Source organism: Ziziphus jujuba, chromosome 12 (assembly GCF_031755915.1).
Source record: "Ziziphus jujuba cultivar Dongzao chromosome 12, ASM3175591v1".
NCBI classification, from domain to species: Eukaryota; Viridiplantae; Streptophyta; class Magnoliopsida; order Rosales; family Rhamnaceae; genus Ziziphus; species Ziziphus jujuba.
In genome coordinates this window covers 16,345,987-16,356,768 of record NC_083390.1, presented here as the reverse complement: position 1 = coordinate 16,356,768, position 10,782 = coordinate 16,345,987, and the positions used below count along the sequence as shown (strand labels likewise).

At 29.9% G+C, this 10,782-nt stretch overlaps 1 protein-coding gene across 2 annotated transcripts; it reads right to left on the bottom strand.

The window, feature by feature from the left end:
* Positions 1–214: 214 nt before the first annotated feature.
* LOC107429078 (universal stress protein PHOS32) lies at positions 215–1,686 on the bottom strand. 2 transcript variants are annotated; one of them, XM_016039728.4, is made up of 3 exons: positions 1,133–1,622; positions 930–1,018; positions 215–744 (listed from the first exon to the last, which is right to left on the bottom strand). In XM_016039728.4, the coding sequence occupies exons 1-3, from the start codon at positions 1,461–1,463 to the stop codon at positions 457–459; spliced, it is 708 nt and encodes a 235-aa protein (XP_015895214.2). In that variant the 5' UTR covers positions 1,464–1,622; the 3' UTR covers positions 215–456. The 2 variants fall into 2 exon arrangements, with proteins under 2 accessions (XP_015895214.2, XP_060669592.1); XM_060813609.1 differs by having other exon boundaries at positions 602–744; positions 926–1,018; positions 1,133–1,686.
* Between the last annotated feature and the right edge of the window lie 9,096 nt (positions 1,687–10,782).

Below are 10,782 nucleotides of genomic sequence, written 5' to 3'. Positions count from 1 at the left end.
CTTTTATTTATTATGTGTCCCTCACCATGTCCTAAACTAGGTTGTATTCCCACAAAAAATAGAAAAGTTTTCAAGGACCATGTGCCCTCCTTGAGCCATTGTCCACAAAGGAAAAAAAATACCCTTCAATTAGGGGTCCTCCTCTTGACTGACCCCTCCATTGTCTCCCCTAGCAAACAAATACCCTACGGCCCAAATAATGACATTAAAGCACTTTTTATCATTCATAAAAACCCCTACTCATTCTTCAATATGCTTTATTAATTTACAGGACAATACACAAAAAAAGAAAAAATAAAGAACACCACATTACACTTTTTTTTTTTAATTTGTTTTTTTAAACATAGTAAGCTGGTTAGACTCCCTTTCTCTCCCATTTTCACAAAGCCCCATCCCATAAAATTAAATTTATATAAATATATAAAAATCAAAATTACCCTATTATTATTTTTATTTTTAGGCCAAGAGCCAGAAATCTTTCTGTCGTTTTGTGGTGATCAAATATCCTCCTAGTTTCTTGCTTTTCCTCCTCACTGCAATTGCCATGCAGCTTGCATTCTGTATACAATACTCCACCATTCCACCAGCAGCAGCCCTATTTCCTGCCCAAATCATCAGAAGCCGCCAAGTTGTGGATCGTTTTTTCTGACCCAAAACCAGCAATGAAACCCCTTGCTTTCTTGCTTCTTCTACTATTCTTGGTCCTTTTTCTTTCCCATCCACCACTGAAACCTCAGTCTCTACCTATACCACAAAGCAAGACCACAATTGTAACGAATAGAAAAGAAAAAAATTACATGATCAAAGAGAAAAAGCTTTGGATTTGGATAATTGGATTTGTTAGAATGCCAAAAAGGAAAAAAGAATGGCAGTACTGGTAATTTAAAGATTGAAACTTTGATTGGATTTAATGGAGAATTATTACCCACCTCTGGTCTCTTTGTCTGACACATATTCCGCAGAGAGTGAACAATTTCATAAGCTCTTGGAGCCGTTTCTTTGCTAAGCTCTTCTTCACCTGTGTTTTTTTTACGAATGGTTTAAGCTATACATAAGCTCTGTTTTTCTCTGTTTTGAAGGTCTGGTTTAGAAAAAATGTAAAAAATAAGAACTATGAAAAAACTATTCTAACCTTGTTTAGAAGTAGTTCTAGTTACATGTAGAAGAATAAGTTTGTCTTGGCTCTGAACAGTATGAGAGAGTGCCCATTGAATAGCTCCTTTAGCTTCAAAGCTTGAATCAACAACGATCATGATTTTCCTTCCAATTGCAAAAGGTTTAGTTTCTCCATGATCACCACCACCAGCTTTCTCTTCCTTCACAACGTTAGAAATCTGGGTTTTTTGGTCAGTTTGAGAGGAATTTGGATCAAATTTGGCTTGTATTGGTGGAGAACGAACTCGAACATGAGGTCTAATCCTGTTAAGACAGAAACTTGGCAATTTGGTACCTATTTTTCCCATTTCCTCTCTAATGGATCTTAGAAATTGAGAGACTGACACCCAAATTATTAATAATGAGCATACATAAGAGAAAGAGAGAGAGAGAGAGAGAGAGAGAGAGAGAGAGAGAGAGAGAAGATCAATATTTAGGCCCTTTGCCTTTGGCTGAAACAAATTTCTAGACATTGTTGAGCTGGGCCATATGCTTATTTTTTCTGCCTTGCCTTTTTCTTTTTTTGGTTGTGTAATGATGTCACTTTTTTTTTTTGGGGCAATTTTTTCATTACTCAACGTGTTTGTCATGAAGCTGTAGGGCCAAGTTTCTTCAGACCAATATTTTTGGCATCTTAACCTAATCAACCGAAGTAAACATGCAGCTTTTTTATTTCTCATAATACCACATAACAGATTATTTGTTCTTTTGTAGTAAATGCAATGGAACAATGGAAGATTAACCTCTTTTTCTTTTTCCTTCCTCTCTTTCTCTACCTACCTATATGCTAGGGCCATTGATTTCAACACCATTGTCCCCTTTTTTTTTTTTTTTTTTTTTTTTTTTGGGTCTCCATGTTCAGAATTGATGGAAAAAAAAAAAAAATATTCCGAGAGTATGCAATAGAATACTGTATGTTTTATGATAGGGAAAATTCTAACCAGACCCTCTCATATGAAGGAAAAATATAAAATAGACTTTAAAGTTTGTAAAATTTCAATCATCACTCTTACGGAGGAGTGATTTATTTTTTTTCCTACTTGGCATATTGTAATGACATTAATATCTTTGTTCCATTAGTTGATGTAACTGTCGGGGGTAAAAAATTATTAAAATTTTAAAAAATGTTGGAACAATGGTTGGGGAGAAAGCCTGGTGCTAGAGGTAAGCTCTATTCGGCATGCTCACTCTTCACCCACCAACTTCTCGCTCAACCCCACAGAACGTGAAATTCAATAGGTTCGCTCAACCCCACTTCTCGCTCTATTCGGTTTGGCTCTCTCCTAAAACTTCTTGAGCTATCTATCCAAAATATCCAAAGGAACCACCAATTTGCTCCCATCAACCCCACAAAAACGACTACATGAAATTGAACAAGTTCTCTCCCACCTTCATCGCCAACCTCTTGATCCTCTTCTTCAGGCCACATCCAGGGATGGTAGAGTGGTCAAATCCTCTACGGAGACCCCGAACTTTGTTGAGAGCGGGACAACATCGGCATTGAGTTGGAACTGACCACCAGGATTCGGCCAGGAGAGAGTGAGGACGGCAGAGGGATGAGAAATGGTGACCATGCCACAAAAGAGGAAGGGGGATCCAGGCGACTGGATGTAGACGACGAGGGTCGATTTAGGTAAAGGCCAAGATCTGGGTAAAGCCCGTCCATTGAGAGTTAAAAAATAAAAATAAAAAAGAGGAAAAAAAACCCACCTTTTTTAATGCTAAAAAGAAGAAAAAGAAAAAAAAAACCCATATAGTGAAGGCTAGAAACTTCTTCTGCACATTGCCCAAGCCTTTTTCAATGTCATCTCAAATATAAAACCCACATTTTTAATTTAAAATTATTTTATTATTCATTTTCCATTAAATTTAATGGAAAAAACTTAACAGCAAGAGAAGTAAATAGAATTATACTAAAATTAAGAGTAATATCTATAATTATACTAAACGTGAAGGATAATATTGGAGTATACACTGTGGCAATACCATAGTTCCCCCCCCCCCCCCCCCCTTCTCTTTCTTTGGTGAATAATACCATAGATTTTCTTGAATTAGAGTGAGGAATATGAAGAATATGTGCCGCTGGCCTTTTTATCAATATAAGACATTTTCATTTTAATTTTTAATTTTTAATTTATTTTTTCTTTTGCTTTTGTTTTAATTAATCATACTCAGACATAAGTCTATCAACCACAGCCAATTAAATTACATTCCCAGTGGGCTGCCATGTTAGGTGAGGTTATATAATTTATATACTTTTGGGTTTTTATCTATATATATATATTTGGTTGTGCTGGCAACCATCTTAGAACAATGATTAATCTAGGATTGAAATTCAGATAAGCAAATAAAAACTTTATGAAGGATTAGTATTTTTTTTCCCCTATAGTGTATAATTAGCGTGGTTTAAACGCAACCAACTCATCATTTTCTTTGATAGTAATCAAAATCTGAACACACAACACAAATCTAATCATGCTTCTCTAGAGGGGAAAATGAAAAACTGGATTTTTGAAGGATTGATGAAGAAAAACTCAATCCTGCAAGTTAAAAACATTGGTATAAAATGATGTTAATAATGTAAGGCAAGAGTTATTTCAAAAAAAACAAAAAAAAAAATGTAAGGAAAGATTTTATTTAAGGAAGATTTTATTTTACTTTTAGGATTATGTAGGGCAAGTGTTAACGAAACTTTCATAGCAGAAACCATGTCCTAATATTTTTCTAATATAAAGTCCAATTCCTCACTGACTTCAACCAAATTGATTCAGCCAAAAGAAAAATGATTAATGTGAAAGCCCGTAATGGCCACTTCGTTTGATTAGTACTACTTTTTTTTTTTTGTTTGTATTTTTTATTTTTTGAGAAGAAAAAGAACAATGGTTATTACTAGCTACTTCAACTCTGACTTTTTTACTCAGTAACATATCTATATAGGGTAGACAAATATTCCTTACATTAGCATTATAATGAATTTGAATCCCATTACTTTCAATATAAAATAAAAATGTTATAAACTTAGATATAGACATAAAATTAAGCACGTATTCGGTTGACATGATTAATTACTATTAAAATTTCTTTTATTAACACTTCCAATGCTTCAAAATTAAAATTAAAAAATTCATTAATGATTTTTTATATGGATTCATTTTGTTTAGTGTTTTATTAAATTCATATTAGTCCAATAATGTAATTATACATCTCAATCTTTGAATTTAAAAACAAATAAAGGATATCATATGGTTAAAACTATTATATTAACCTTAAATGAACTTGACTTTATAAAAAGTATATATATATATATATATATATATATATATATAATGCATATATAGGCTGTCTTTCGTATCATAATCTCCCTTTTGTAATTTTAAGATAGAATACTTTATCAACCTTTTACATTTGCTTTCAAAAGATAAAGTAACGATCCAATTAAGCAAATTTAAAGGTTGTGATAGTAATCCTTAACCTCATGAAGTGTGGTTAATTACATTCGTACATATAATTATAAACAGATAAAAACAACTGTTGGTCGAAGTCGAAGGGGAAGTTTCTAGCTTGGTTTTATGCGGTCCTGAATTCCTTTGTTTTGTGTGCCAACCTTGTGCCTTTTATCTTGGTTCAAAGTTTTGGAATCCAAGGTTAGAGTTCTTGGGATAGAAAAAAGATGCTTGAATGAACCAAATAATTTTGGACCAATTTGTGCTTTAGAAATTCTTGATGGGAGCAAAGCAAGAAGTTTGGGAATGATTAGAAAACTAGCTGAACAAAAAAAATATCCATGCAATGCAAAGTCTATCAAGAAAATAAAACTTTGTACAAAAAGGGATTTTACCGACTTTCAATTTGACTCCCAACCTAAAAGCAAAAAAACAATTGGATTTGTGAAAGTAATTAAATGGCATGATGATTAGGCAGTTAACTTAAACGAGGTTGACTTATTGCTTTTATTATTTTTTTTAAGTATTTTTTGTTTGGCTTTTTCTTATCTTTGGTTACCCTCATCATTTATCTTTTTTATTTTTATTTTTATTTTTGGGTTCCCCTTGTCCATGGAATATATCAGTAATTGATAGGTTTTTCTTTATGGCATGGTACAATTGCACTAGAAAACAAATCCCTTGTAAAATTAAATTGTGGTTATTGTTAATTTATTTTTAATAAATGAAACTTTGCTGCCAAAATTAAAACAATAATGTTAATGTTATTAAAATATTTATCAAATTTATATATTAAATGATATAGTAGATGATATGATACTATTAATTATATTTTTTCATCTAAAATTTTATCTATTTATATTTAAATTATATAAATGTATTAATTAATAATATTTTAATATGTTTATTTAAATTGAATAGGAATATTAGTGAAACTAAAATGGGACCAATGAAAGCTGTGTCTTATTGTACCAAAACACTAAAACGGGACTTGGGCTTAAAGGCCATTTCCTAATTCATATGCTAAGGTGGGAGACAGAGGCCCAACTAGCTAATATGTACCAAATATGTTTTCGGTGGTTCTGTCACTGTAAAATCTAAAATGTCAGTGAAAGTCCAATTCAATTCTATAGTATTCTTGATGGAAACACGGAATTAATTATGACGCCTAAAAGATTTTATACTTTTAAAAAAATAAATTTTTTTGGTAACTATTAAAAAATAAAAGTCTTTTCTTTTCGTAATTTTATTTTTTAAAAATCATATGCATTCAACAATTACTAATCTCCACTCATGACTCTGATAAAGTCACTAAAAACGTCTTTTGTGTCAAATATTACATACGATGCTTTTCTGACTAGATAATAATAAAAATATCTTTGTACGATATATCTATACTATATTCATTTTTTTCTTTTTTCTTTTTCAGCATGAATATATAATTTTCGAATTTGCTGAAGCTCCAGTAATCCAAAGTATAAGAAAAATATTTATGTTAGAAAATTTTTAAGAAAATAATTATAGAAAATCCCTATATTATTATTTCAATTTTTTTTCTCATATTTATGATGTGTAATTTAGGGAAATAAAGCTTGTTTTATAACGAAAGTTTGTTTCATCTTCAAAAGATAAATAAATATTTTTTGAAGACTCGTGTAAATGGATGCTGAAAATACTTTTTAATGCAATAATAGTTTTTATAACTTCTTGTGTCCTTAAATTTGATTTTGGCATATTCCCAATGTTTACCATTTGATGCAACTATTATTACATAATTAATAATATGAGGAATCATTTTGGATCCTCCCCATTTTTATAAAAATTAGAGAGGATTAATTAATAGTTACAAACCATAGAATGTATCTATATATATATTTGCTAGAACAGAATGTATATATGTAATGACTAAATTCAACCAATTTATTTTCTTTAAAAGAAACAAGCTTTAAAGAATTAAGTTTATTATTTTTAAATTACAAATAACTTTTTTTTTATATTTTTTAAATGTATAAAAAAAGAAAAAAAAAACCAATATAAAGTAAAAGAAAAAAAAATAGAAAATCACTTAAATAATTAATTGTGATCATAATCTATTTTTCTAAAATAACCAATTACTTAATTGGTAATTTCATTCTTGATATTATGTAAATCTTGTTAAAAGTTGGTTAATTTGGATAAACTCACAATTATTTTAAAACCATTCAAAATCTTATTAAAAATCATATAAAATGATAACACTAATATGCTCAAAATTATTTAAAAAATATATGCATTCACAGATACCATTGATGCTCACTCCTGCTCCTTTGCAAGGTCACCTCTAGGCTCATTACGTGTGATTGTAATATAATAAAGTAATTTTTAGGCTCCAATAATTAAATGAAAGATATTGTATTACCAAATATCTTAAAATAATTTTATAACTATAAAATTATATAAATTGGATACAAAGCGGTCCAATTATACTGCGGAGTCCTAGGATTCAATATCCAAAATTTGTATTTTTCAAATTTTCAAAATTAAACCTTCTAATTGGGGGGGGGGGGGGGGGGGGGGGGGGGGGGAGGGAGGGCCGCGGATGTATGGGTCGGCTTGAAATTAGGCAAATCCATTGAAAAACGCATCGGCATCGCCGTAAGGTTCAAATGACCAATTTTGATGCGTTCAACGGTGGATCGCCATGAAATCTTGCCAACAAGGTCATTTGAGGTGGGCAATGTGTGTGGCAAGTGCATGTAGACAGATAATGGTCGGAATTTGAGAAAACAACAATGATTCGATTTGGATGTTAAATGGGTTTGGGTTAACCCAATTCAGATCCGTGGATTTGGAAAGAGGTTTCTCGGATTTAGGGGATAAAATAGATATTTTAGAATTTATTCACTGTTGGACAAGCTTTCCAATATTTATAGAGAGCTTTGGATCACTTGTAGACAAAAATGGGGACTGATTTGTATACCGATATAAAAGTGATATTTAAAACTTCCCAGAACTATTATCAACATGCTCTATACAATGGATCGTCGGTCAAACCAAAACATTGACAATATAAAAAGTCAAATTTGGAGCCCATAAACGATCCAATTGGTCAAACCCGATCAATGATTCAAAATTTCAAGTATTTTTTCAAAATTGGATATTATAGATGGCTATATAAAATCCAAAAAGTTTAAACTAAAATAAAGTACGTTATTGCTTTTCCCTAGTTTTGATGTGGTGATGACTTAGGAAGAGATTTATTGGAGAGGGATATGCCATGATATCATGATTAGTTTGAGCAGGCCAAATCATGAGTGAAATATCATGGTTGAGTCGAACAGGCTAAATCATGAGTGAATAGAAATTGCAAACGTACATAGTTGTTCAAGAGGAAATACTTGAAATAATTCTATCATTTTTATTATGAATAGCCTTTTTAGTGCTTACTGAATGTAAATTAACGGCATTTGTGCAACCTCAAAAGAGTCCTGATGTAGTGGGATCATTTGGATTGCTACAACCTCTAGCAAATGGTTTGTAATTGATTCCAAAAGAACCTATTTCACTAAGTAGTGCCAATTTCTCCTTTTTAAGAATGGCTCCAATGACCACATTTATGCATAACTTTTTTTTTGTTTGTTCAATCACCTTTGAAAGAGTTAAATCAATAATAAATAATAATTAGTAGTAGATCCCATATGTGCTTGATTCCTATTTAGGTTTTATTGTTAAGAAGACTAAAAAAATGTAAAATGATGTATCATCATTTAGATGATTTGGATTGACATATAGGAGTCATATATGTATTCTTTTCTATGAGAATATCTCCAATAGATTATCGTAGTCTATATGACATAAGGATTAGAAAATGTTGATATTGATGTGATACAATGTCTATTTAATAGATGATGTCTCTTGAAAATTGTCCTTCAATTATTTTGTTTAAAATAAAATTTTATTGATTATGTGTAATATATAAGTGATTTATTTTTTATTTTATTTGATTATTTTTATTGCTTGTTTTTTGGAATTTTTAGAGGAAGAGAGGAAGTGGAAAGAAAGCTGTCTAGCACACCCCTCCAGGTGCCCCAAAAAAATAAAATAAAAATCAGCCACTATATTCCAATATATATATATATATATATGTATTGAGCTTCTTGTTGAAAACTAATTGCAAAAACTATGGTGGTTGATTTGTGAAAGTGTCTTAATGCCTCTTCACCAACCAGATCTCCATGGTGCGTAATATTTTATTTTTCATTTTTTATTTTTTCTCATCCATGATGAGTATGGTTCATCTATGATGGATTCAAAAATGACAATGATGTTCATTTATGATGGGTAATACCTCAGAACAAGAAATGTTGTTTTACAGGGATAAAAATAAAAAATAAATAAGAAAAATAAGAAATTTGAGTAGTGCAAGCAAGGAAGATGAAGAAAAAATTGGAAGCTCGAAAAAATAAAAAACAAAAGAGACCTTTTACATGTAAAAGGTTATTTTGACATCTTCTATTTTTTTAATTTTTTTTTAATAACATCATCTTGACAAAGATTTTTAGTATAACCATTTGGAGATTTTTTTTTTTCTAAACTTTATCTATTTATCTAATGTGGCAAAATTTTTTTAATTATAAAAATACAATGGACAGGTCATTTCTTAAAAAAATTTGCCATATTAAATCCCTACTTTCCCCATTTAGTTACATTATGATATATATATATATATATATATAAATTGCATGTTGTAAGTGTTAAGAATTGGTATTTGTCTTTTTACCAAAAAAAGAATTGGTATTTGTCAAATTAGAATTTAAATATTAATTTATTAATTTGAGATGACACACTCATCATTTGACACATATCCACTTTTTGTGGAAAAACATATTTTCAACATAAAATTGCTCTCTCTATATATTCTATATAATTTTGGTGTATTATTATGACAAATGCTAAGAGTTGCTATTTACCTTGTATATTCAATTTCATTGACATAAGATTTTGTTGGAAAAAAAATCATTGACATAATGTAACAAAATTTTAATTTAGAAAAATGATCAAAATAAACTTATTAATGTACAACTAATTATGCAAGATTATGGGTTTGAGTAATTTTAATGATTAAAAAATAAAACTAATTAAGTAATTATCATTTCCAGCTACAAATAGATTGGTGATGATAGTGATGAAGCTTCTGATAATATTGTTATCAAGAAAGAGATTAACTCCAGATTTTTTTCATTTTTTTATTTTCCAAATCCAAAAAAAAAAAAAAAAAAGCGCTAGTCAACGCTCAAAACCTTGGGCAATTCTAGTCAAACCCAGTATAGAACATTCCTAATCAGCTATGGATCCACAATATATATAAAAGCGGGTCCTACAAGATCGCAATCCTTTTATAAATGTTGTTGGCGAAGAATCCTACGCAAAATAAACTATTTCGCTTCCAGTCTCTGGTCGCTAACTCTTTGAATTTATTTTGACTCAATTTCTTTCTTTATTTTTTTTAATTTTTCTTTTATTTATTATTATTTTTTTGCACTTTTTATTTATAAGAGTCATATATATATATATATATATATATTGCTTACTTTTTGCTTTCCTGATTTAATTCTTACTTTCCTAAACGGAAACCCGAATTAATTATCAGAATTTTTAGAAGAAAGAAAGAAAGGAAAAAAAAAAAAAAAAAACAGTGTAATCTTCTTCGCTTCTTTACTTGTCGTGTTTTCTCTGTTAATTAATGCCAGGTTCTTCATCCATCACTATATTTTTATTTTATTTTTTTGTTTTTCAGCTTAGTTGTTGATGTTTTGTGCGAACACTATATTTTCTTTCTCGATTGTATTTTCTGGTTTTTTTTTTTTTGTTTTTTGTTTTTTTGTTTTTTTGTTTTTTTCTGTTTTTTTTTTTAATTTTTTTTTTTTTTTTTGTTTTGGATGAGGAAACCCACAACATATTTAGACTCTCTTTTGCTTATTTGATTCGAAACATTATCTGCATTCTTTGAATTACAATATATATATATATATATATATATGTATATATGGTTGGTAGTTTTTGGTACTATTGAAATTTTTGTTCTTGAAAGTGTTAGTGTTTTTCGTTCTGGGAATTATCGCTAGCAACTTAAATCTTTAACCCTTTTGAGTAACAATGAATAATTTGTTTTGTTTTCTTTGCAAATCTTTAAACTGCAGGAAAA

Excerpts from the sequence above, each read along its gene's own strand:
- LOC107429078 (XM_016039728.4), bottom strand. The coding sequence starts at position 1,463 with ATGGGAAAAATAGGTACCAAATTGCCAAGTTTCTGTCTTAACAGGATT. Across the intron at positions 1,019-1,132 it reads TAGAACTACTTCTAAACAAG|GTGAAGAAGAGCTTAGCAAA; the intron begins GTTAGAATAGTT and ends AAAAAAACACAG. Across the intron at positions 745-929 it reads GTCAGACAAAGAGACCAGAG|GTAGAGACTGAGGTTTCAGT; the intron begins GTGGGTAATAAT and ends TTTGTGGTATAG.